The 27735-nt window shown below is 38.3% G+C and overlaps 1 protein-coding gene across 4 annotated transcripts in view; it reads left to right on the forward strand.

Annotated features, from left to right (window-relative positions):
• DCAF1 (DDB1 and CUL4 associated factor 1) overlaps nt 1-27735 on the forward strand; it is a 48581-nt gene that overhangs the window by 13550 nt on the left and 7296 nt on the right. For all 4 annotated transcript variants that reach the window (XR_015741661.1, XM_026725283.2, XM_087924043.1 and 1 more), the window contains exons 6-22: nt 53-190; nt 582-1055; nt 1750-1851; nt 3095-3253; nt 4021-4197; nt 4896-5105; nt 5756-5925; nt 9742-9866; nt 10723-11983; nt 12305-12503; nt 13800-13882; nt 14919-15003; nt 16885-17118; nt 18354-18447; nt 19192-19296; nt 20365-20438; nt 20577-20681. Coding sequence is in view for 3 of the 4 variants with exons in the window: in XM_026725283.2 (XP_026581068.1) it covers nt 53-190; nt 582-1055; nt 1750-1851; nt 3095-3253; nt 4021-4197; nt 4896-5105; nt 5756-5925; nt 9742-9866; nt 10723-11983; nt 12305-12503; nt 13800-13882; nt 14919-15003; nt 16885-17118; nt 18354-18447; nt 19192-19296; nt 20365-20438; nt 20577-20681 (3795 nt within the window). In the remaining variant the exon portion in view is untranslated. The remainder of the gene's footprint in view (nt 1-52; nt 191-581; nt 1056-1749; nt 1852-3094; nt 3254-4020; nt 4198-4895; nt 5106-5755; nt 5926-9741; nt 9867-10722; nt 11984-12304; nt 12504-13799; nt 13883-14918; nt 15004-16884; nt 17119-18353; nt 18448-19191; nt 19297-20364; nt 20439-20576; nt 20682-27735) is intronic.

Below are 27735 nucleotides of genomic sequence, written 5' to 3' on the forward strand. Positions count from 1 at the left end.
TGAAGAATTTAACTTGTCTAAATACATCTCTCTTGTCCCCTCTTTATTCTAGGAAGGCATTGTTGAGAATCTCTTCAAATGGGCACGAGAAGCTGATCAGCCTTTAAGGACATTCGCAACGGGGTTGCTTGGAGGTGCCATGGAGAATCAAGATATTGCTGCCAACTATAGAGATGAGAATTCTCAACTGGTAAACAGGAAATATCCATAACATATTGCAGACAAGTACTGAACAGTGTGATTGGAGCAGAAAGCCCTAAGATTTTATTTAACCCCTGGAGCATTATCACATTGAATGTAGAAAAACTGCAGCAATGTTGCATGTTACTATTCAACAGCAAATTTTAGAAATGTCCTTCTTTGCAAATGGAGAAAACAGATTCATATATCAGCATGTTTGGTTTTACAAGATAACTTTTCCCCAACTCTAGTTTCCTGTCTTCCCTCACAATATTAGAATAATAATATGTGATCTTAAGTTTGCAAAGCTAGTGTATTTAAATATTTAACATTTGAAGTTAAACTGATTTCGGGATAGCAGACGTGTGTTAAAATGATGTATGTTCAACTCTTTATGAAAGGTGGCATTTGTCCTTCAACGTTTGCGAGAGCTGCAAGTCATTGAAACGAACACAAAGCATGAAAATAAGCGTCCCAGTCCTCGAAAAGTGCCATCTGACCCCTTGCTGCCTCTAGATGAAGAAGCTGTGGACATGGATTATGGGGAGATGGCTGTGGATGGTGAGCAGGAGGAAGTGACAGGGGACATGGAGATTTCATTTAACCTTGACTCAAATCACAAGACAAGTAGTCGGGTAAATTCTGCTGCAAAAAAATCAGGGAAGCAACACGAAAAAGAGAATTTCCGAAAAGCAAAACAAAAACTCGGCTTCTCTTCTGAACCAGAAAGGATGTTTGTTGAACTGTCCAATAGCAGCTGGTCTGAGATGTCTCCTTGGGTGATTGGCACAAATTATAACCTGTACCCCTTGACCCCCGCCATAGAGCAAAGACTGATTCTGCAGTATCTGACTCCTCTAGGGGAGTATCAAGAGGTAGGTTTTAAAAAGCTGGAGGATATGTGATAATTGCATTTCTTTTAGGAAGAAATTAAACTCTATTATGGAGAATCGTAATCTGTTCAAGGTATGTTCTTATGCAGAGACATTCTACAAAGATCACAAGATAATCTTTGGAGCTGTCTTTCCAATTCACTGTGCTTTGTTATGTGCTTGCCTTAGAACAGGACGTTAATGCTTCGATCATGTTATAAATACCCCTTTATTATAAATAAAGATACCTCTATTATACAGACTCCTTTATTGTAAAGAAAAATAGATCATATTATAAATAATGCATGTGTTGGAAAGAAATACTGAGGTAATATAACGGAACAACATTCTAGCGCCCCCCCACCCCCTTCCGGCTACGTATTTTAATCTAAAAATATACGAGAGGAAATGGCTAGCTGCACAGTAAGCACCATCCTCAAGAGTACATAACACAGGAATGTCAAACTCTTGGCCTGCAGGCCAGATGCGTCATGCCCAGGTCATGTCCACCCCAGCTCCGCGAAGGAAAAAATGTCACGATACGTCATGTGATATCAATGTGGTATGGAAGGTTTGACACCCGTGACTTAGCAGAAATCTTGGTCAACTATACTTTGTCTCTGGCTGCTTCTAAATTTAGGAGAAAAAAATATTTAAGATGTGTATCTTAAAGTATGTTGTACATTTCTCCCAACAGTTGCTGCCTATCTTCATGCAACTTGGATCAAGAGATTTGATGATGTTCTATATTGACTTGAAACGGACCAATGATGTACTGCTTACTTTTGAAGCCCTAAAGGTATTATGAATAGCATTATGAACTGTTTGTTCACAGACACAGGAGGCCTGGCAGCCCAGTATCAGTGTAATGTAGTTGGATGGAAGTATTGCCATTGCTATTTGGATGGAAAATTATGAGTGTTGAGGTGCTAGTTTGGAAGAAGTTGGACTGATACTGATTGACAACTGGTACAGAAAAAGCATCAGCTCTGAATGCTTACTTTTTTCCTTTAAGGTTTTGAAATATTTACCCCTTGTTTCTGTTCTTTGCAAGCTATCTATTTTAAGAGCTATACAGTGCTCCAGATTAAAGACCAAAAAAATGTTTTAGTGATGTTGAAACTCACCGAGTTCTTATGTATGTTATAAATGTTGAAATGTTAAACAGAGTGAAAGGCTGGATGTTCCAAACCTTCACTCTCAGAACCTGCCTTGATTCCCTCACCTGCTCCTACCTCCTGGTATGGCTTGCAGGTGCCAGGATCTGTCTTCTAGAGAACCTCTTAAACGTGGGATCTACCCCATAATCCAGTTGTGTGTGTGTGAAAGAAGTGTTCTTTGACTCTGTGCTGCATTTCGGGTAAATGTCTTTGCTATGCAGTATAGACTGCATGATGTCCAGAAGGTTTGGCCTTTCTTTTCTGTTTTCCTTGGTGTATAAATCCAACTCATAGAATATCACTAATAAAGCAGCTGGTAAATTAATTTAAAAACAAAGTGTTAACTAAACGTGCCTGATCTGCAACAAATCATGAGCCTTCTACTCAAAATATACAGATCACAATGAGTTAATACAGATACAAAATTCTGAAGAAAAAAACATGTTCATGCACATAGATACTGATTTTAAACTAAAAGCTCTTACTGGAATTCTTGCTGATTTCAGTTCAATCCATCTTGCTAAAGAGAATTTTGTGAGATTTGTGCTTGGAAAAAGCATTTTCAATTTTGGTAGTTATCAGAAGATGGACATATATTGATACTCCAAATAAGCCTGTATATTTAAATATTATGTAATGGTTATGTAGTGCTTGGGGACAGAACATTACCCATTTAAACTTTACAAAAGCATTTGAATTGGAGCCTGTTCTTATTTAAATTAGTGTTTCTTAAAGAGAGTGATGAAGGAAAATCTTATTTTTCTCAATTCTTCATAGGACACAAGAAAGAATATTTCATTTGTAGTGGAAAGCTTTGCTCAGTTGATTGTAATTAGTTCACTTGCCTTTTAATTGACAATGGTTTTATGCATTTGTCTGCAGTATTTGGCATCTCTGCTGCTCCACAACAAGTTTGCAACCGAGTTTGTTGCTCATGGAGGGGTACAGAAGCTACTGGAGATTCCTCGACCTTCTATGGCAGCCACAGGTGTCTCCATGTGTTTATACTATTTGTCTTACAATCAGGATGCCATGGAAAGGGTAAGAGCACATCCCGCCACCAGAGGCCATATGCTTTGAAAAGTGTTTGCATATTTCAGATGGGGACTAGAATATTCCAGCTATCCTCATCTTTGGAAATTCCAGCATAAATATTTTGAGTGCACTTGTGGGATAGCTTATAATAGGATAATAGTCACCAGTAAGCTGCTGAAGTAGGGAGCAGGTCATCCATTAGATAAATATCTTTATTGAAAGGTGAGTTTTATTGCTTGCATAAAGTATCCTGTTAATTTCAGCCAAATTTTTAAATTCGGCTTGAAAATTAATGTGCCAGAGTCTTCACTACCAAAAGACAGCAATAGTTAAGTTACATACTTATTCATGTAATGTCACATGGATTTTATTCAACTCTTATTTCAGCAAGGTATATCCACTAGTTCTAAAGAAAACATTGCACAGCTTTTAATGTTTTTTATCAGAATTCTGTGGTGTGTTGTTTTGACTTTGACTGTTGGTTTCAACTGTTTACTTATCTTCCAAGCATAGAGACCCTGTGTTTATGTTAACCACTTATTTATTTTTTGTAGCAGTGTGTTTATTGGAATTTGGATGTATTCTGTATTTGTATCCTGAATGTTCATTTTTGACTTTTGTTCAGTTCAAAGACTCCAAAAGATTTTAAGCTGTGTGTCATCTTGTAAGTAAAATGCTATCCCTTTCATCATAGCAGTTGCTGGAGGATTTGGTCTACATTTGTTCCCTTTACTAAAAGTACAAACAATCACAAGTGCTTTCTTGTTCTGTAGGTATGCATGCATCCCCACGTACTATCAGATGTTGTGAACTACACCTTGTGGTTGATGGAATGCTCTCACGCATCGGGCTGCTGCCATGCTACCATGTTCTTTTCTATTTGTTTCTCGTTCCGTGCAGTTTTAGAGCTCTTTGATAGGCATGATGGATTACGGCGCCTAGTTAACTTGGTAAGTCTTAAAATGGTCGTGTTTTGCTTTTCTTAAGTACTTCCATCACAACTGGTGCCTTCCATTTTTTGGATGGCAAAGTTGAGTGTCATTAAGGTACTGGCCTTTCAGCTTGACTCCACTTTGTGTTAAACAGAAACTTAAGGTCGCGTATAGTTTCTGAGAGCTGATTGCGGCTCTAAGACACGGATGTCAAAATCGATTGTGTCGCCTGACGTATCATGACCTATCGTGACTTTTTTGCCTTTGTGGAGCCAGAGTGGGCATGGCCTGTGCTGTGCATGACACATATGCCACCATTTGGGCAGGCCTGCTCTCCTTCAAAAGTTGCCACCAAATAATAATAATCAATATACCGGAAATTCAATTTAGCCACCCTGTTCTCAAAGGCAGATGTGGCTTTCTGTCCAAAAACAACTTACCCATATTTCATTTAGATACTTTGTGTGATACTTTGTACAATGAACATTGAGTCCATACCTGCAAATTAGCACCTCATAGTTTTAGAAGAGTTCCTTTTTGTAAGGTTGGTTGTATGAAAATTTGAACAAAACAACCAGCAAGCTAAAAAGCAGGAGGTGTGTGTGTGTGTGTGTGTGTGTGTGTCTAAATGAACTTGCTAACCAATATAAGATAATGAATCTTTCGATGTTAGAAATAAAACTGCAATAAACCTGTTTTTTCCCCCTTCATTTTAGATTAGCACTCTTGATATCTTAAATTTGCAAACCCAAGGTGCACTGCTAAGTGACGATGAGATCTTTGCTAGCCGTCAGACTGGAAAACATACTTGCATGGCCATGCGCAGGTATTTTGAGGCACATCTTGCCATCAAAGTAGAGCAAGTGAAGCAGTCACTTCAACGTACAGAAGGTGGAATTCTGGTCCATCCACAGCCTCCATATAAGGTAGGCAGTACATTGGTGGAAGTAATAAACTCCTAGCTCTTGCCTGCCTTTTCAAGATAACCACTATAGATATCAAAAAGTGTTTTCAACTATATCTAATACAGCAACTGCATTTCTTCCGGGAATACAAGGTCCTTGCTGTCATTGTGTTTGGCATCTCATAGACCAATTTAGGGCATATTCTTTCTGGGGCTGCAGTTTAACTAGCACTTTTCAGTTTGCTGTGGGGATCCAGTTCAATGCATAGAATCCTCATCCTCCTTTAGAATATTATCTGTAGAATATGATTGAATTTTTCGATTGATGGTTCTGTTACTCCAAGCTTTTCTTTGCAAAGACCACAAAATCTACATTTTTTACAATCTACTAATAAATGAAGACTTTTTTAAAAAAATATTGAATGCTTTTGGATTTGCAATTTAAAATAATGGATCAGGTCATTGGGTTTTTAAATATATGGTCCTGTTCTTATTTTGTGCTTTTATAGATTTTAAATTTTGTGTTAAGTTTTTCAATATCACCATGATTTCCCTAGTGAAAAGGTAGGATAGATTTTTTTAAAAGCCAACAACCTATTTTATAAAGTATTTGTCTTAATTTTTCTAGGTAAGTGATGATAAGGCTATTAGAATGTTTGCTTCTACTTGCAGGCTTGTTCCTATACTCATGAACAGATTGTGGAAATGATGGAGTTTTTAATAGAATATGGACCAGGTCAGCTCTATTGGGATCCAGCAGAGGTGTTTCTCAAGCTGTGTTGTGTACAGCTCATGCTTCAGCTTATTTCAATAGCGTGCAATTGGAAGACTTACTATGCAAGGTGAGAAAAGAACAGGATATGAAATCTTATGAAACACCTTATAAGTTGCCATCGGGATGGAGCTGGCAGTTGTTCCAGGACTACTAGCCTCTGTGGTTAATATATATCTTTATTAATATTAAATACAGTTTGTTTGTACTCCACAGACTTCTGGAGTTGCCTTTAAAGTTGATAAAAATAAATACACTCTTTTTTTTAATTTTATTGGTTTTTAAAAACAAACATAAACAAAACATAAAAACATCAAGCTATCTTCCATAGGTGTACATACAGTGTGCCAGTTGGTTTACAAATTGTTTTGTGCTTCCATTATTTCTGAGATCGCGAGCCTAGAGCTCAGAAAATAACGCGAGCCACCGCCACCATCTCCTCCTCCTCCCCCTCCTCCCGAGCGGACTGAAAGCAGCTGGGGCTGAGGAAACGAAGCCACCTCGGCTCATGTTGTTTTCTGAGCCTAGGGCGCTTTCATTGCACGGCGGAGCTTCTTGTTTCAGGAAACACCGGGCATCGTTGCTGCCCCCTGAGGGGAGGGCGATTCTGGGCTGCGCGATTGGGGGACTTCGTGGCTTTGGGTGGGTGGGTGGGAGCGAGGACGGACGGAGTCCACGAAGCGGGGCTTGCCTGCCCTTGCTGGCTGCCTCTGCTTCCTTAGGGGCGGGGAAGGGGACTCATCCGGACCAAGGGTGAGTCTCCCCCTCAGTTTCCCCTGAAGGATCTTCCATCGCTTTTGCCTTCTCCCTATGTCTTCCCTCTGTTAAAATCCCCCCCCCCCACACACACACTTATTTTCAGGTGGATAGATTTCATGTCTGAGCATTCTCACATGACAGTGGGTCTTCCCCCCCCCCCTAAAAACAGTTAAATAAAGAAAAAAGAACTTTTCTTTTTTGCAAGAGCTTTTCTGCTTCCAATTACCCCCATGCTTACAAGTTGCAAAGGAAACACGGAAGCAGGGAAGCGGCTGCCCAGCTCCGGAGCTCCACACCATTTTTCTTTCAGAGGGAATCTCACTCGAGTATAAGCCAAGGGGGTTTTTTTCAGCACAAAAAATGTGCTGAAAAACTCGGCTTATACTCGAGTCAATAAGTTTTCCCAGTTTTTTGTGGCAAAATTAGGTGCCTCGGCTTATATTCGGGTCGACTTATACTCGAGTATATACGGTATATCAAATTTTAATTTCTCTAATTTATGAAAGGTTTTCCTTCTTTTAACGGCTAAGTTAAGTCCATTTATATTAATTGTAATCAATTTTTTCTCTTCCATGGTTATATTTTATAGTTAAGTTTAGCAGCTCTCATAGATCTTAGTTCACGTTGTTCTTTGGCTTCCACATTTCCACCTATTGCGCCTTTGTCTTTTTCAGTTGCCATTTGGCAGTCCTCTTGGGATTCAATTAGTGAGATCTCTTTTTCTGCCTCTTCCTCTTTCCTTCCAAAAAATTCTGTATAAAATAATTCCGCTTTCTCAATTGAGTCAATTCTATGTCTCTGTTCTTGCCATGTGAACATTAAACCTTCTGGAATCAGCCATCTATAATTCACCTCTTTTTTAAGTAGCATTTTAGTCAGGAATCGGCATTCTCATCTCTCTCACTCTTCTGGGTATTTGTTTCAAGACCACAATCTCCTTGTCTTTGTATTTCAATGTTTTCTCTTTTGCCACTTGCAATATTTGCGTTTTAATGGCTTTCTTTGTAAATCTAATGTGAACTTCTCTTGGTAAGCTATTTCTCATCGCATATCTTGTGAAAACTCGATAAACCTCATCTATTCCATCCATCATCTTCTCTTGAGTTATTTCCAAAGCTTCAGCCAGTATTTCTATCATTATCTCAGTTAGGTTTTGTCCTTTTTCTTCCTCTGCGTTTTGGAATCTAAGACAGAATTCTGATCTATCCATCTCCCATCTCAATATACCACTTTTATGTTGTTCAACCACCATTAATCTATTATCAATATCTCCAATCTTCTTGTCTCTTTGTTTATCTTCATTTTTTTGGAATCTCTCATCATACTTCAACATCATTTGTTGGATGTTCTCCACTTTTTCATCGGTTTTCCCTGTTCTTTGTTCAATGTTCTCTGTTCTTTTTTCAATGTTCTCTATTCTCTTTTCAATATTCTCTGATCTTGCTTGAATAATCATCAGCAGAGTCACTTTTTCTTGTTCTTTTTCTTGCTTTAACATTGTCTGTATTGAACGTTGTCCTCCAGATGGTGGAGAGGAAGAAGTAGAAGTTGAAGAACCAGGAGCTGTAAATTTCCTACTCATTTTAAGCAATTCAAAATCTTCAGGTTCTTCTAAACTTTAATCCAATTGTGAAGTAACCAATTATAGTTCAAAATAAAAATAGTAGAAAAAAGAATCCCAATAATAATGAATAAGAAAAAAAAGAAAAAAAAGAAAAAAAGGAGGACAAAATTTCTTCAAGTTCTTGTATACCTTAATCCAATCAATAATTAAATAAAGAAAAAGACTTAAGAAAAAAGAAAAAGAAAAAAAAGGAAAAAATTCTTCAGGTTCTTCAACACCTTAATCCAATTGAAAGGTCTCAAATAGAAAAAAGTGCATAAAAATAAACCAGAAAGGTAGATGAAAAAAACAAAAATTCCCAGGAAAGGGGAAAAAAAGGCTTTCAAGGCTTTCCCTTTAAAATAAAAAGCAAACGTAGAGATTGGACTTCCAAAAAAACAAAAAACAAAGACAAGCTCCAACAAAGCCAAAAACCCAAATAGTTATTACCAAAAAAAAAAAAGATTAAAAAAATACAATAAAGCTGGTGAGGAGGGATAGCACAACTTAGGAAAAGTAAAAAGGGCACACTGCACTTGGTTTGATTATCCAAGGCTCTTATCTCTCTTCTCCAAAAACTTGTCACCTGTTTTCCCCCTACGTTTCAACACCAGCTCTTGATAGAAACCCAGAAGAGCACCTGCAATAATACTCTCCCATGCTCTTCCCTCTATCTTATCAAATAGCAATGTTTTTGAAAAAGAGTCTCAGTTCTTTCTTTCTCAGCTTTGTCTGGTCACAGGGAAATAGAATATTTTCAAGCCTCTAGTTGGCAGTGTTACAAAGTTTCTTTGCTCTCACTTTCCCCCTCCTTTTCCAAGCAGGATATAATAAGAATTAATAAAAAAAGAAAAAGATATTTTTTTAAAAATGAAATAACTAAAGGGAGTCTCTAGCCTAAAATATTACAAAATCAAAAAGGAGAAGAAAAAAAATAGATATAAATGAAAAAACCAGTCCAGTTTCAAAATACAAGATCATATATAGAAAATCCAGCAATGAGAAAAAAACAAAAAACACTACTTTGACATTCCTGTTTAAAATCGCGGCTTAGTCACTTCTGTCAAAACTTTTACAGATTCTTTCTTTTCCTTAGGGTGTCCTTTCAGCTCTTAGAATAAAAAAAGTTCTCACCAAACCGGCACACTCTCTCTTTCTGTTCTCTTCTGTTTCGGAGCTGTCCCAACTTCAGCAGCTTTAATGGCTGCCTCTTTGCCGCTGGCAAGAAGAGCTTCTCCTGGATCTACCAGGGACTTTGCGGTATCCCTGGGTTCGACAGGATGCGCTCTTCACTTTCACCTGCTCTTCGGGACAATTTAGATCCGATAGGACCGTCCAGGAGCAGAGATATCGGCAGCGATCTCAGACCTCCAAGATCACATGCCGTATCGTCGCAACGCCACCTCCGCTCCCAACACCCTTTTGTTTTTTAAAGGGCTTATCCTGTGAATTTCTTCAGCTCATTTTTCCTTTAATACGTTTGATAATGCTTTGAGTTATATGTATTTCATTTTTGTTTACCAGAAACGACACAGTGCGTTATGCATTGGATGTTTTGGCCATCCTCACTGTGGTTCCAAAAATTCAATTACAGTTAGCTGAAGCAGTGGATACCGTGGATGAGGGAGGAACATCTATTTCTATTGTGGGTATGTGAAACCTAATCTCTTGGTGTGCTTCCTATGAATACTTGTACCAGTGTAAAACTTTTAAATTCTGAGCAAATGAACTGTAACTAAGGATCCTCTTGACTGCATGACTCAGTTAGTGCAAACTTGCTTCTCTTTTTAACTGGATGATTTCATTTGTCTGAACAGATGAACTCAGACGGTGGTGTGAGGGGGGCATTTGTAGGATATTGCTGCTTTTGTCAAAGTGATTAAAACAGTATGACACCATATGCTTCACTTCTTTTGTACATGTGCGACAACACGTATTAAGCATGTTAAAAAAGAATAGGGTTTGTATTATACATCACTCTTTTCAGCAGTCTGCCCTCTGCCTCTCACCAAAGTGTATAGATAGATTTGAAAGGGAAACTAGAAGCAAAAATATCGGGTTCGTCGTTGGCTCTTTTTCTCTCTCACACACACCAGCTTCAGAGTTTTCACTTTCAATTATTTGGTCAAATTATACACTCCTAATCATTATTGTGAGAGAATCTAGTGCTATACCATTAAGAATTATCTGAGAGAATGCGGTGCTCAAGTGATTGTTAGAATGAAGCTGCCTTCAACACTCTTTTTGATTGCTCTATTACTAATCCTTATAGGAGTTTCTTTATTTCATACCTATTGGGTCTGTTGAGATTCAGGTGAGAACAATAATGTTTAGTCTGTATTGGGTATTGCTTAGCATTTTCACTGGATAAACTCAGATTTTTGCACCATTACATGAGTCGAAAGATATATCACTCCTATAATGTACAAACTGAGCCATCATTCTCTTACACTAATGTGTAATACATTTTACTTGCTAACGTTTCACTTAATTTTTTTTCTCCAGGTATCAGCATCATTTTGGGGCTTGCCGAGGGCGAATTTTTTATTCACGATGCAGAAATCCAGAAATCTGCCCTTCAGATCATCATTAATTGTGTCTGTGGTCCAGACAATCGCATCTCCAGCATTGGCAAATTTATCTCTGGCACACCTCGTCGCGTACTCCCCCAAACACCCAGGAATAGTGAGCATACTTTGGCCAAGATGTGGAACGTGGTGCAGTCAAACAATGGCATCAAAGTGCTGTTATCATTGCTCTCTGTCAAAATGCCCATTACAGATGCAGACCAGATCCGAGCGTTGGCCTGCAAAGCCCTGGTTGGGTTGTCGCGAAGTAGTACGGTCCGGCAGATCATCAGCAAGCTGCCCCTGTTCAGCAGCTGTCAGATCCAGCAGTTAATGAAGGAACCTGTGCTTCAGGATAAGCGCAGCGAGCATGTCAAGTTTTGCAAATACGCTGCGGAGCTGATAGAGCGTGTCTCAGGAAAACCCTTGTTGATTGGGACCGATGTCTCTCTGGCCCGACTGCAGAAGGCAGATGTGGTGGCCCAGTCGAGGATTTCATTTCCTGAGAAGGAGCTGCTCCTTTTGATCAGGAACCATCTCATCTCTAAAGGGCTAGGAGAAACTGCTACCATCCTTACAAAGGAGGCAGATCTACCCATGACAGCAGCTTCTCATTCCTCTGCCTTCACCCCAGTTCCTGCCACCTCATCTCCTGTGTCTCTGCCTCGTACCCCTCGCATAGCAAATGGCATTGCGGCCCGGTTGACTAACCATCCTTCTGTTGCTTCTGTTGCTTCCTCTGTTCACCCTCAGCCAAGGCCAGCTGGCTGCCAGGGCCCTCTTGCACTGCCAGGCCCATCTCACGCCACCAACACCCCAGTGATTGGCAGGATTAGCTTTATCCGTGAGAGACCATCTCCCTGCAATGGCAGAAAAATCAGAGTGCTTCGGCAAAAATCAGACCATGGCGCCTACAGTCAGAGCCCAGCTATCAAAAAACAGCTGGACAGACACCTTCCTTCCCCTCCCACCTTGGACAGTATAATCACAGAGTACCTTAGGGAGCAGCATGCGCGCTGCAAAAACCCTGTAGCTACTTGTCCCCCCTTTTCTCTGTTTACACCCCACCAGTGTCCTGAGCCAAAACAGAGGCGCCAAGCGCCAACTAACTTTACCTCGCGGCTGACCCGCAGGGCAGCCTTCCCAAAGTATGGCGGGGTAGATGGTGGATGCTTTGATAGACACCTTATATTTAGCAGGTAAGGAAGATGGTTCTTTATTCCTACGATTTTTTTGGGCCATGCCATTTAGAAAGTGGATTTGGGTGCCTTACCGTGGCTTGGACAAAACTGATGGCCTTGGGACCACAAGGAAGACTTTGTTATATCATCTCTGTACCATTGCTGAGCTATTGACAAGATCCTTCTTCCTTTATGAAGAAAGCGGAAGCCGTGTCTTTTCTCCTAGCAGACTTAAGATGCAGCTGCCCAACTTCAGTCGCGTTTGGCCATTGCTTCTGTTTCTCCTTTTCCCCCTCCTGAAAATTAATTTTCTTACTTAGTTGCTCTTTCATATCCCAGGTTCCGTCCAATTTCTGTGTTCCGGGAAGCAAATGAAGATGAAAGTGGCTTTACGTGTTGTGCATTTTCTGCACGGGAGCGATTCCTGATGTTGGGCACTTGCACAGGGCACCTAAAACTCTACAATGTCTTTAGCGGGCAGGAGGAGGCCAGCTACAAATGCCATAACTCTGCTATCACGCACCTTGAACCATCCAGGGTAAGGAAAAGGCGGAGAATATTCAGGTCGGGTGTGCTTTAATTGTATTCTCTCTTTAAGAAGGATTGGGCAAAACTCCAGGAATGAGAAAATATGACAAGATTGTGTGGCTAGCACAACAGAGATTGGATGTTACAGCCTGATTTTATTGACTTAAGTGGAATTTTTAGTAATTGCTTAAAATATAGGTAGTCCTTGACTTACAATCATAATTGAACCTGGAATCTTGGTTGCTGAGTAAAGGAATCTTTAAGTAAGATGTTACATGACTGGTTTCAGGTGTTAAGTGATTGTATAGGTTGTTTAGCAATCCTGTGTAGGGAGTGCAAAGTGCCCCAGGGGCGGGGAAGCGGGGAGAGAACCTCCCTAGGCTCTGTTCAGAAGCTGCAAATGCTCCTTGCTGAAATCCAAGCAGGATTTTCTGAGGGAGAGAGAGACACACATGAAGTGCATCGAGCTTCTCAGGGCTCCCCACCTGCCATCCATTCTCCTTATTACGCTGCATCTCAGCTCTCCGCTTGGAGTTTTTTCTCAGCTGGGAACTGGCTGGAAGAGCTGCCTGCTGAAGAACGCCTTTCATATTGACTTTCTGGGGAAGCCGGCAGAGAAGACAATCAGATGATTATGGGGTGCATGACAAGCAGTTATAAGTGTGAACAGGTGGAAAGCACCCAAATCATAATCATGTGACCAACAACTCTGTGTGTGTGTATGTGTGTGGCAGTGTGATGTTTTAATAATGGCTGTAAATGCTTTACAGCTGTAAAGCAACCTTTTTGAGGATGTTGTAATTTTTAATGGTAGTTAAATGAGATAAGATAGGATAGGATAGTAATGATACAAATGATACAGCTTAGGGCATGTAGGAAGGACTTCTTAAAAAGCAAAAGCAGGTTAATCACTAGATTGTATGAGTAAAGACCAAAAAAGGGGGCCTTAGATGTTTTTAAACTTTTTTTCTAAACATTCAGAAGATTGAGGAAGAGATGAGTTTCTAAAACCAGTCTCTATTTTCTGCTCTTTGGAGATCATTGGCCTATGCCTGAAATTGAATCATTGTTCAGGACAGTTGATTTGTAATAACCACCTGGTCTGACCGAGCCAATAGTATGTTAGTGGTTTTACCTATGTATAATTGATCATACTGCTTTAAATTGGCAAGAGTATTATCTACCTTGAGCATTGTGTACATTGGGACATAGCTGAGAATTTCCTTTTTTTCTTAAAAGAAACCCCACATGCTGTCCATGTGCCTAAAGAGTGTCTGCTTCTTTGGCTTCTCTTTCCAAATTGCAGGATGGTTCTTTATTGCTGACATCTGCTTCCTGGAGCCAGCCACTTTCTGCTTTGTGGGGAATGAAATCTGTCTTTGAAACCAAGTACGTATGCTTTCTGTCAGTGTTTCTCAACCTTGACAGCTTTAAGATGTGTGGACTTCAGTTTCCATAATTCCCCACCCGGCACACTTAGGAATTGAAGTCCACAAAGTTGCCAAGGTTAAGAAACACTACTCCTATATATGGTGATTTAACTGTCTTGAATGGGCAAAACATTACCCTATTTTTCGGACGATAAGACGCACCGGACCATAAGACACATCCAGGTTTAGAGAAGGAAAACAAGAAAAAATAGTTTTTTGCCTCCACACATCCCATTTTTGGCCTCCACAGCATCCAGAAGCACTCTGCAGGCCAGAAACAGGCCAATTTTTGACTTTCCAAGCCCTCTATGTCCGATTTTTATCCTCCCCAGCATCGGGGAAGACAAAAGCGGGATCTGTGGTGGCCTCCGAAGGCCAAAAATGAGCCTGCTTTTGGTCTATAGAGGGATTCTGGACGTCGGGGAGGGAAACAACGGGATGCATGGAGGGTTCAGGAGATCAAAAACAGTCCCGTATTCTCTCTATAAGACACACAGACATTTCCACCCACTTTTTTGGGAGGGGTGGGAAGTGCACTTTTAGAGTCCAAATATATGGAATTGGGCAATATTTTAATATTTAAAACTTTTTAATTTTAAATATTCTGTAATATTCAGGTTCTTTAAAGTAGCCAGGATGTGCAATATTTTTTTTCTATTAGTTCCTGACTTAGTTATTGCATACTGTGTATACAAAGTATCTTGATGGTGCAGTGGCTAGAATGAAGTATTGCAGGCAGACTCTGCCTACAGTGAGGAGTTTGATCCTGTCCGACTCAAGGTTGACTCAGCCTTCCATCCTCCCACCCAGATTGTTGAGGGCAATATGTTGACACACTACTGAGAGTGCTTTAAAGCCCTATGGAAGAATATACTGTCTTAAGTGCTGTTGCTATTGCAGATGTATTCAAATATGTTAGATAAAAGCACAGATTTTTGAGTGAAAGCTTTGTTCTTTGTAGTTAGCTGATGATGTTATTTTTTCCCCCCTCGCAGGCATTCCTTCACGGATGACCATTATGTTGAGTTCAGTAAGCATTCTCAAGATAGGGTCATTGGCACCAAGGGAGACATTGCCCATGTAAGTATTGGTGGTTGAATCTCAGAAGACATACAGGGTTACTTACAAGCCATACCCATTTCTTATAGATAGCACTTGAAAATGCAGAGAATGAGGTTATTCCTGAGAATTTGTTCTATGACTTGAAACTGTTAAAGTGAGATTGGTGGTATATTAATTTAATAAATAAATATTAGACTTTTGTCAATACAATGAAAATCTGTAATCACTGCCATATATTTTTTAACAAATAGAAAAGTAGTTTTAAATGAAAAATATATTAAGTAAACTTTGGCATTACTTGAGAGAATTAGAAATAAGCTCAGAAGTAATCCAAAGATCAGGCATTTTTTTGTGGGATTAGATTACGTATTCTTTAATATCAAAATGTGCAATATATTATTGAAGACACAATCCTTCTACTTTTGAGCATCTGGAATTATAGCCCTAATAATTTATGAGAAAGGCTGTTTTCTGGAACATATGCTGGAATTCATTTTTGAGGATTTATTCCTTAAAAATAAAACTGGTTATACATCAATAAATGTTTCCTAGTTGTAAAATAAATATATTGGAAGCTTTCAAGACCGAAACTATAGAATCTAGTTGTTTTTTTTTAACCAATTTACCTTAGGAAAAATAAAGATGAATGTTGAATCCGCAGCTCTGTAGGAAAATTCTACTCAAGGGATACTCTCAATAGAGGAAGGAAGGCAGGATTTGAGTGGAAGATGGTAGCTGTAAATTTTGCCAATTTTCTTTCTCTTTTAAAATGAGGAGATAGTTGCCCTGCAAAAGAGAAGGAAGAGTTATGGTTCCATTGCTGCAGTTGTGTTGCACTGCTAGCTGTGAAACAACTGATTGGCACCCTAGGCATTGTGGCTTAGCATTGCTCTCAATTTTCTCACAGAATTCCAGAAAATGTAACAATTGTTTCTTATGACCTGGTACAAGTCAGTTCTAGCCCATTTAGTCCATACTGCATATATCAAGTAAAATCTTGGCACTTTTCCTTATGCTTTCGTTCTTATTTCTGCATGTTTACATTTAAGCAAGACATTTTTCTCTATTGATTTGCTATTCTTTCTGTTAGCCTTCAACTGTAATCTGATCTGGGTTCATAAAATGGTCATTTGTGACAAGCTAAAATGTTTATTCTGAGCTTCAGCTAAGTGCAAGTGGCAGCTAAGAATCCTGGATATAATCTATTCTGACAAAAAAGGTAAAAGTTATAAAGCCAGATGCTCAGAATATAAACAAATAGATTACTTTAGAACAACAATTTTAAGAGAAGGGAATAAGACTGTTAAATGTTCTTGAGTATTTATAACAGAACGTTATCTTTCCCTTTTCTTTTGTGAATCTTTTTCATCATGTACTACATTGGGCATTATTATGTAACCCACTGCCCCTAAGATCAGCTAGAATGCTTTTCTATTGAGAGCCATACATTCAAATATCGAAGTATAGTTTTCAGCCCAGCAGTTTTCACTTTGTGTCACAGAATATCCTGTGGCATAGGAGTGAATCTAGGAGAAGTGAGCAACAGCCATGCTTTTCCCCTGGGTTATTAGGTGACAGTTCCATTCCAGGCCAACATTTCCATTAATCATTTGGAGACGGAGGCCAAAGAATTTCTGAGGTTTCCACGTGACACAGAATGGTCTGAAGTAAATTCTGAAAGACAGAAATAAAATTTAAAACTAATATGATTGTTAAATCATTCTTTCTTTGCCTCAACAACTTTTAAGATGCATGGGTTTCAACTCTCAGAGTTCCCCAACCAGCGTGAGGAAAACAAGGGAGATAGATGGGGATCCATAAAATGTGAGTGGGGTTTTGGACAAAATATTTGACAGGTGTTGACTAAGTTATTTTCTTTTTTCCTTTTTCATCTAAAAGATCTATGATATTCAGACTGGCAACAAGCTCTTGACTTTGTTTAACCCAGATCTTGCAAACAACTACAAGAAGAATTGTGCCACCTTTAACCCCACAGATGACCTTGTCTTAAATGATGGTGTCCTCTGGGATATTCGCTCTGCACAGGCTATTCATAAATTTGATAAATTCAATATGACCATCAGTGGCGTTTTCCACCCGAATGGATTGGAGGTCATAGTGAACACAGAAATTGTATCCTTTTTTAACCTTAATTTCAGAGTCTGTTGGAATAGTAGAGGTTGGTAGGAAGAGCTTGCTTAATTGTTTGTTTATTTAATTTCAAGATTTATAATCAGGTCACGCAACTTAAATAGTGTGATTCTAGGCAGCACATAAATTAAATCCAATCTTCTTTCATGTGAGAACTCAGAACAAAAATCCTTAATTGTGGAAATAACAGCAGGTCAGTACACTTTTTAGCCTTGCTTATTGTCAAGTCAGTTGCTCAAAGTGACTAAGACTAACTGTTTCAGCAGGAGATATAAATAGTACTGTTCTGTAGAACAGAAATGAACATACTGCAGCCAGGTTTTTAGGAGCCACTTTTTATGAGATGTATAGCTATACAAATTTGATTAATAAAGCAAGAAAATTGGGGGAAAGATAAGAAAAGAACAATGGAAGAAGAAATGGAAGCCATTTAGAAAATAATGGCTTCTGCCAAGCGATAAGGAATATGGTGTGTGGATGGGCAAAGAAGCCAGAATGGGCTAGAATAGCAGAAACGAGAAAGCCCAGCACAGTAATGAATCCATATTTCTGGAAAGAGCAAACTCTTTTTATCGTGGTTGTCTTGAGTCTGGCTAAAGCGGGTGGGGGGAAGGAGTGGTAGAAAAACAGTAGAGTTATAAAATACCCTTTTGGCATTTCCTTTGATTAAAATATTTTTCAGTTCAAGTATAATTGAACCGTAACTTTTTGTAGAATAATTATTATATCAGTTGTATTATCAGTATATATTTAACATTCTCAAACCTAACATTTGCCTTTATTATTACAAAAGTGAGAACGATTATGACTCTCCTAACTAGTGTCTGGTCTTATCTACAGGCATGTAGCTCCTAACAGAGTACACAATATGACTCAGGGTAGGGAAAAAAAGTGTTTCATCCCACTATAAAGACACCTGTGATATTCTATACATGAGGAATTAATGCAAGGTCAATTCAAAAATTTTAAGTGATTTTGCAAGCTGAAATGAAATGGGATGGGTAGATTCAAAAGTATTATTCCGTAATGTATCATGCAAATTGAGGAAAATAGATGTATTAGATGAGATTCAGATATGTTACTATAATTGTTAGAGAAATTCTATCTCAAGGCTGGGCAGATGATGGGGAGTGTGAGGCTGTCATTGGAGCTGGAAAGAGAGAGAGAGAGAAAGTCCCTTATTTATAGTGCAGAATCTTCCTTAATGATATCTCCAGTGGGACTTGCGGACTTTCCACTTGTTACACACAGTGCCTGCTTTGGATCAATGCCGTGTTGTTTTCAACCACACTGGGACAGTTATGTATGGAGGTAATGACTGATTTTCATCATGCAATGGCATCCGCAGAGCTACAGATTTTGTTGCGCTAATGCTTTCTAGCACTCACCAAAGCAGCACAGTGGGTGTTGCCAAGATTTGCCAAGTGAAAACACTTAAAAAAAGTCTTGAGTTGGCGGTAGACTTCAGTGGGTCAGTTTTAGCTCAATCTCTGGCATTTTCACATAGGATTGGGAAAGGCTGTAATCTGAAAAACTGGAGAGCAATTGTCAGTCAGGGTCAGCACTTCTGAGTTAAGGGGAAAGAATTATGAATCATTAAAGCAATTTTCTATGTTTCTGTACATATTAACATAAACAATACCCTGCTGATGGGACTCCAGGCCTATTTTGGCGAGCAGTCTCTTCTTACAGTGCCCAACCATCTGCATAAGAGTGGCTTATATGCGCTTCTCTGGAAACTTGCTTGATATTTTCTTTTACTTTTTTTTTAAAATAGTGCCTTTTTCTCCCTGTTTAGCTTTGTTGCTCTATTTGGTATTCTTTGAATGTTAGACAAAATGAGTAATAACTTGCTAGCAGGGAACTTAAAATTTTAACTTAAAGTATATTACAGTTGTATGGCTCTATATTTTCTGATTTTTTGCTAATCTTACTCAGTTGTAGAAGCAAATATGTACTGAAAAACAAAAAAGATTCATTTAAACTTCTAACGCTTCTTTGATTCATGTGCTTCCTCTTCTTATAGTCCCTAAAAATATTTTCTTTCTTGATCAGCTATGCTACAAGCAGATGATGAAGATGATTTGCTGGAAGAGAGAATGCGAAGTCCTTTTGGGTCATCCTTCAGGACATTCAATGCAACAGACTACAAACCAATTGGTAAAGATTATAATTGTTCCTACTGAAGTAAGCCAAGTGAAATTATGATTTCAGTTGCTCTGCTAGGAAACATTTCCCATCATGATGTAAATGTAAATGAATGTAAATTTAATTAAACATCAAAAAGGAATTTTTCTGTAAAAGTAGAGGAAGAAAATATAGGGGAACAAAATTCCAAATGCATTTAAAAAATCAAAATTTGTTCAGAGTGGAGAACTTCAGTAAAGGTATATTATGTTTGGCAAATTTCCAAGGCCAAATATTCAAAGAAATCATAACAAGTGGAAGGGAAATCTCTTTCTTACTGCATGGGAGAAATTGAACTACTACCTTTTTATTGAGGAAGTATACTACTTCAGTGCAGAATCTGTTCAAAATTTGTTAGTAGAGGAATCAAAAGATATTACTTAATAAATAATATTGAAAATCTCCCACGTGCTATTGAAATAAAATGAGGAAGAATGAGAACATTTTATTTTTATGAGTTAGAGACTGACCTTCAAGCTACACATGATTCCTCTAGCCTCCTTTTTGCTATTTCAGAAATACTTCTAGAATCTAGATCATGCTGATTAAATGCATTACTGGGGGTGGGGGTGGGGGTGGGTGTTAATTAATTTTTTAAAATCTTTGTACATTTTGAACACTTTAGTTAAAAAAAGGGAGGGGCGCCAAAACTTCTCTTTTTTTCTTCCTTGACCATTTCTGCTGTTAGTGATTTCATGGTATGTTCATAGACATACATTCTATCATTCTCAGAGGCTAAAAATTGTAGATCCCCTGCTAAAAATATTGCATCCTGGGGTATTCAGATAATTTCAGAACTGAATGTGTAAAAATATCTTTCTGGTATATGATTTATAAATTGCAGCAAGGAACTACATTTTCTACCCTACACCACCATTTTGTCTTTTCTGTCTCCCTCCTCACCAAGACTCTCCTTTTGTGTGGAGGTTGGCCTTGGGGTTCTAGATATACAGTAGATAAGATACATAAAACCAGATCTCACAAGCCTAAAGTCTATTTATCCAGTGTCCTGTTGACTTGGTTATATGTGTTCTTTTCCAGCCACCATTGATGTGAAAAGAAACATCTTTGATCTGTGTACGGACACAAAGGATTGTTATTTGGCTGTTATTGAGGTAAATTTTATTCCTGGTGAACAATGATAAATATATATAAAATTATCATTGAAGAAAAATAATCATACAGTGTTCCTTCATTAATAGTTTTGGCTGAAAAATTAATTTACTATGTTGTGCTGATGGTTCCTTTTGTAGAACCAGGGAAGTATGGATGCCATGAACATGGATACTGTTTGCAGGCTCTATGAAGTGGGCAGGCAGCGTTTGGCAGAAGACGAGGAGGATGAGGAAGAAGATCAGGTGAGAGACAGAATACCCTTTTGGAAGTTAAAGGCTAACTATCTAGCTGAAACATTTGAAAATCTCTCCTAAGTTATCAGTACACCCCACCCTCACACTATAGCTATTATGCCTTGAGTTCTGATGAGTGGCTTGTTTCTGGTGACAGGCTGTTAGAAACTTTTGACTTATTGAGTGCTTAATTTTGCGTGTGTGTGAGAGAGGGGGGGGCGGATATTAAACTGGTCAATCAGTGTTTTTCATGAAGTAGCTACACTTATAATTCTATCCAGGATATGAAGACAAGATGTCCTTTGATGACGATTTGTAGAATTTCTTGGTATTCTTCCAGTGCTTTTGCTTCAGGTAGCCAAGCATGAAATGGGAAGGCTTGGCTGTGAAATTGTTCCTGGCTAAGTAGGAAGAATGATGCAAACTTGCTTAAAGATTCTGCTGTTTGTTTCCATTGTTTTGCTGACATACCTGCAGTTAGCCATTATGATATCCGAAAATGATTATTATTCCTTGGGCTTATTAGGGCTGCAGCAGAGAACTTGTACAGTGGAGGTGTGTGCTCAGCTGCTCTTCTTAATGCACTATGGTGTCACCATTTTTGTTGGATGATCTGTGTTTGTGATTTATATGGATAATGATTTTTATTTCAGCAGAAAAATGGGTGTTTATACAAATAAAGTTAAAGGACTGCCATGGCAAAGTTTTAAGAGAATTAAACAAGGAACTAGCATTGCAAATCAATTTTCTGATTTATCTAGTAGGGTAGATTCATTAGGCAGGATTTCACCACTTTAATATTTTTCAAAACTTACTTTTATCTTTTGCCAATGGGCGTGCCATTTAGTTTTTGTAGGTGCTGATTGTGATCCAGCCCTAATACCAAACACTAAACTTTTCATTGCTAGTCTTTTTGATTGCTCCATCTGTTATGAAGTTCAATGTTTTCTTTAGGCAGCAGGTTCCTTTCTCAACATGTTAATATTTTTTTCAATTTTCTGAAAGACAGGATATTGCCTCCTTAACACATATTCCGTATCTTTTCCTGGAGAGCTCTGTGGCAATAAAAGGTTGCAATAAGTTCGGGGTTTAGGCTGGCTGTCCTGGTGATATACATTTCTGTCTTGGTGTTTGCTTTTCTGACCATATTTTTTAATCTCCTCTAAGGGCAGTGGCGGGTGAGTTACCATCCAAAGTCTATCTTGGAAAGGGATACTGATTTGCCCTTCTATGTAGGCCATCAGCATTGGCAAGGACTGAATTTCTGAATGATAGAGCCAAAATTAGAAACGGGACAAAAGGTTGTTCTGCAAATGGAAACACAGAATGATTCCTTGGGACTTTTAGGGAAAGCTACTTTTACAAGAAGAGTTGCAATTTTGGCAGGTCTCTACTGTTGATCTTTAATATCTTTCAAACCTTTTACATTTGGGCTGCGTAGGATTTCTGAAGACAAAACTGTACTGTATCCAATCTTTGTAGTGACACATCATAAAGGCATGTTGAAATTGCATAGAAAACTAAGCTAAACTGATTCAATGCACTGTGAGGTTGTCTTCCCTTGCCCAGCCCTTTCTGTCCTCTCCTTGTAGGTTTGATTCTGCAACTTTTTACCGATCTGTTGGGTTTGGGTTTCCTATTTGGGCTACCCTGGATGAGAAATGGCTATCGGTGCCTCTGCCCTCAGAAAAGTCCTGTTTCTGGATATCCACACAGTCTTTTACCATTAATAAACTTGGGGAAGGTTTTTTTTATTGTGTTGTAATCCATCTTTTATTAGTATTAGTGTAATACTAAATTAGTATTCCCTCCTGAATAGAAATTTCCCAATATATAGAAACTCTCCATCCTGGTTTGTACAGTATCATAGCTGAGTGTGCTGAGAAAGAAAACTGTGCTGTCAGGAGGGCCAGCTCCATTCCTTTTGATTGCACAGAAGGGGAAGAGAGTGTTGTGCAAGGCTGCTTTCATCATTGCCACCTCCTCCTCCTCCCTTGGACCACCTCCTAAAGCCCCTTCTGGTGACTGCAGCACTAACAAAGCTTAGCTGAAAGCAACAGCAATCTCTACTTATGGGGTAATGGCAACGTATTTTTTGTGAGATAGCTAATGCATTTAATAGTGTGGGAAAGCCACTCTGAATTTTATTTCATTCTTATCATGGCACACAGGCTCAGCTCAGTGGTCTCAGCTCTCCCTTGAATGCATGTCTGATTCTACAAAGTAAAGAGCTCAGTGGCCGAAACAAAAAGTCATTTATAAAACAAGGTGGCTATATGGAACGTCTTCTCCTCTAATACCATCTAGTTCTTACTTTGCAGCACCACAAATATTTTATGGAACTATTGTAAAAATGAGGGAAAAAAGTAAGGCTGTCTCCTCTAGCCTTACTGCCTTGGTCATTGCAGTATGATTTTTAGTGTAAAAAAATGGACTAGTTGCACATCTTCGTTATAAATATTTAGGCCTTTTTATGTACTTGAATAAAAAGGCAGCTAAAACTGTAGAAAGACTTGGGAATGCAAATATTTGAGAAATCGCGTAAATGTAAAGGAATCAAACTTCCCTTTTGAGAGAAAAAAATTATGGCACACATATACTTTATTTGTTTTGCAACAGGTTGTTCTAGCTCATAATAATTTTCAATATGCAGCATTCAAGGCTGCTGATGCCACTTATTATCAAAACAGGTGGTACATCATGGTAGGTATAATAACATGATGACATTTCATTAGACATCTTATTCTCCAGCTTGTTTGATTATGGATATGAATTACTTATTACTTGCTAGTGGATCATTTTTCTCAAAAAAATTACTTCTTTTGCATACTGCATCCAAAATATTTACGGTATTTTAGCTGCATTCCTCTTAGGATTCCAACCAATTTTATCAGTGATTTTTAATCATTAGGGAATATGGCAAACCACAGTTAATTTTAAAGCCCAAATAAAAGCCTTTAAGAACTAACTCTCTGGAGCTCTTTTAAGTACTCCATGCAATTAATTACTATTTTAAAAAATCTATACAAATTTACCATGTCATAAAAAATAAAATATAACAGTGTATTCAATACAGCTAGTTAACAGTGACTATTGGGACTGGAATTTCTGTTGCTAAGCAACATCACCTGACTGTGCTGCTTATTGATGGAAATTCTAGTGCCTCTGATTGCTGTCATCAAGCAAATAACCGCAGTTATTAAATGAAGGTGTCATGTGTGGTCACCATTTGCAACCTCCCGCTGGCTTCCCCGTTGACTTTGTTTGTAGGAAGGCAACAAAAAAAGTCCCAAATATCAAATCACATGACTGTGGGGACATATTCAACATTTGTATGAGGACATTTGTAAGTATGAGGGCCTGTCATAACTACTACTTGTTCAGTACTAACAAAGAACAACCGTCTTCTGATAAAGGTTTCAGTTCTCCTTAAATACTGTGATTTTTAAATCATAGTAAAATAGAGGGTGATACTTATTTTGAAATCCCTTTGATTTCTTTTACTGATAAAAGCTTGGCCTTAGAGCAAACACTGTTCATCTTGCTCAGAAAAATTGGAGTTCTTTATATTAACTGGATTGTTCGTTGACCCAGCTCAGTGTTATCTATACTCACTGATAGTGGCTCTTCATTGGCTGTTCCCAGGGTAATTTCTGTTACCAAATTCCTTTTTACCTGAATATATATTGCAGGCAAAGCATGTGTTCTCACATGGATTATGTTATTCTCTAATATCTCACACTGAATGAAGACACTGAATGTTACTTACGGAATCCAAACAGGATAAATGTAAGATGCAACATTTGTACTTGTAGATACCAAGTTACTGTTTTAGTAGATAAGCTATAGAATGGCAATAATTATGTTTTATCTCTTCACTCCAATTTTGCCTCTATTACAAATTGTTTGTGTGTTACCTTTATTCTGTTTATCCATCTCTTCTGGGTCAACGTAGAAGCCCATGATTAAGAATCTTGCTTTCTGTGTACTGATATGTATAGTCAGGTCTGTATTATATTTGGATGACCCATGAGGAGTTGGAATGCATTTGGAGGCCAAGCTTTAAAGGTAAAAGCAACTACATCTTTTATACGGGATTTCTGTGCAGTTTAGATGAAAGAATAAATTATCTCAAATTTAAGGTGGGCAATAAAAGTTTGGAAATGCAAATATTCATAAAAGGAGCTAAAAAGAATGTTAATTTTTACATTTACAAATTCAGAACAATCTTTTTGAATAAAATTTGTATTCAGAAAGAGTAAATAGCATTTAAGATGGAGATAAACTCTGTTTAAGCTGAAATAATATATTTTCAGGGAGAGAGAATTTGTTTACTAGAGATTAACATAAAACAAGAAACTAGAGAAACTTGAATTTTATTCAGAGGTAGTTACAGACAGTGCCAGAATTAACCTCTCTCTCATTGGGAAACAGGCTCCGGTGACAGAAGAAACTCCTGATGGGAGGGGGACTTGCAAGCTTTTTAAGATTGAATTTAAGAGCACCCCATGTGAGAAGCCAAGAGCAAAAGTAGCGGCTGTGAGGGCAACAGAGGCATGTGACGTGTCCCTCCGTGGTCCCCTCCCAGGTGACAGCCAGGGCTTCACCTCCTCTTTTCCTCAGAGGCGTGGTATCTGCTTCCCTTCACACTCCTTGCAGAGGGATACACTCCCGTCTTGCTCTCAGCTTCTTCCATGGGACGCTCTTAAACTCAATCTTGAAGAGCTAGAAGATGTCTCATTCGATCGCTGCCAAACTTGTCTTGCCCAAGATGGTTGCAACAGAAGCAGGAAAAGCGCACCAACTCTGATATCTCTTTCAGAGCCTGGGCATCACCCTGCAGCCTAAAGATAACTCTTAGATAGCCTAAAATGATTTGGGTAGTTTTTGTACTATTTAAAAGCTCATCTGTTTCTGAATAGATGAAGTCCACAAAATATTTGAGGGTGAGACTCACAGGAGAATTTCTGAAAAGGAAAACCACTTTGGAATCTAAGAATGAGGATTTGTCAGAAGACAGATGGAATTTTTTAAAAAGACCAAAAGTTTATGTCTGATGGTTATAAAGTAGTTCCACACTGATTCATTGCCTGTGAGATACAGAAAATTGCCACTAACTTAATGTAAGTGCTTTTCTTAAATCTTGTTAAATAGAGAATTCCTAATACTTCAAAACATAGAGGGATATAAATATGTTAACATATCACATATGTTAAGCAAAGAGACTTGAACCTGGGAAAGTGAAACAAATTGCTTTTTAATGTCTGTTAAATTAATTTTTAAAAAAGTATGAGTAAATCAGGTTTTGACTCCTCTGTTTTCTTGGGAGGGTACTCCCTTTTCAGAGCAGGGACTCCTTTTCTTTCCTTGCCCCCGCCCCGGGATTTCTTTGGCACAACTTTATTTTTTTTTCCTTCTCTGGGCTTTTTAAAAAACTAACCTCCCCCCCTCCCCACACACACATGCACAGACGTTGGATCTTTCTTTCCTCCTTGCCCATATAGGCAGCACCCATGCAAATGACTTAGAGTTGGTCATGCCCACCCAGTCAAATGACCAAGCCACGCCCAGCCAGTCATGTGACCAAGCCACGCCCACCCAGCAAGCCCCACCCAACCAGTCACATGACCACCAAGCCAAACCACAAGCCATGACCATAGAACCGGTTGTTAAGAAATTTGAATCCCACCCCTGCTATTTTTGCACTAGTTACACAAACTAATGTTTGGTTTGTCTTCAGTTTTGGACATAATAATAAATTTCAATTAGTTAGAGAGAAGAAGTTTTTCCTGTTTTCTTTGCAGTAGAACCAAAATAGAGATAGATTAAAGTACCCATTTTTATATGGTAGAATACTCTGTACCATAAAATATTTAAAAGCAGAGTTTAAATTTGAAAATGAAAATAATATGACTCTTAATATTTTCCATGTAATGTTTAATAGTTAATAATACTTTCATGGTTAATAGTTATTGTTAAAAAATTGGGCTCCTAGTGTCAGCGTTCCAAGTAACGAACTCCAACCCAATAAACTCCGAGACAAAGTTCCATTTTATTAGAGTTGTCATACCGGCACATCTAGGAAAACCCGAATCTGAGAGTACCGGATTTTCCCTTGGTGAGTGAAAATCAAAACCCCATCCCTGCACCCATCAGTCCATCACATGGTCCAATCACCATCCGTCCCAACTGGAGACATTCTTCCAACCACTCCTTTTCCAGGTGCAGGAAGACTTGTCCTTGACTCAGAAGAAGAATGTTCTTATGACTAACTTCCTTCTCTCCTCTATGAGATCCACCCCTTCCCAATTTCCCAGGCACTACAATGTGGCAGCGTAGAAGCTTCTAAGAAAAATATGGCTTCCAAAGCTGACACTCTCTATATATTTAACAGGGTTTAGTTGCAGTTCTCTGTATGCTAAAGTTCCCACATTCAAGGAGCTCTTCCTAAAAATAAAAGCCCTATATGTGAGACAGTTAAAAAAAAAAAGGAATGGCAGGGAAAAAGATAATTGACATTGATGGACTGAATCAAAGCTATGTTTTTTTAAATTGGACTACATTTTGGACAACATAATATAGAAATAGGTTATTGTTTAGCCAAAAGAAGCAACAAATTTCAAATCAGGATAATATTGTAGGTATTATGTGATTAAATGTTTTGGTAGAAAATTGTAGTTTTGGGGTCAGAAATGAATGTTCTTGGATATAAAAATATGTGGGTTTTTTAAAAAATCATTAGTGAAATATGTTTTATAGACAATAATTGTCTAAAATAGTGCTTATAAAATGGAATATTTCTTTAATAATTTAACACTTGGTTAGAGGGAAGAAAAGTACATGCTTTCTAATGTATAAATAATAGAGCAGTTGTAAATGTTGCTATAGCAATTGACATTTGGGATTTTTCCAGTGCTAAAACAAAACATACAGGACCAGTTGCATTATCCTTGCCTGGATTTAAAATAATAATAATTGCAATTTCAAATACATACAGATAGTTCCCAACTTACTACCATTTTTAGTGACCGTTCAAAGTTATGATGGTGCTGAAAAAAGTGAC

The sequence above is a fragment of the Pseudonaja textilis genome, chromosome 2 (genome assembly GCF_049901715.1).
Source record: "Pseudonaja textilis isolate UNSWEBS1 chromosome 2, rPseTex1.2, whole genome shotgun sequence".
Lineage (NCBI taxonomy): Eukaryota > Metazoa > Chordata > Lepidosauria > Squamata > Elapidae > Pseudonaja > Pseudonaja textilis.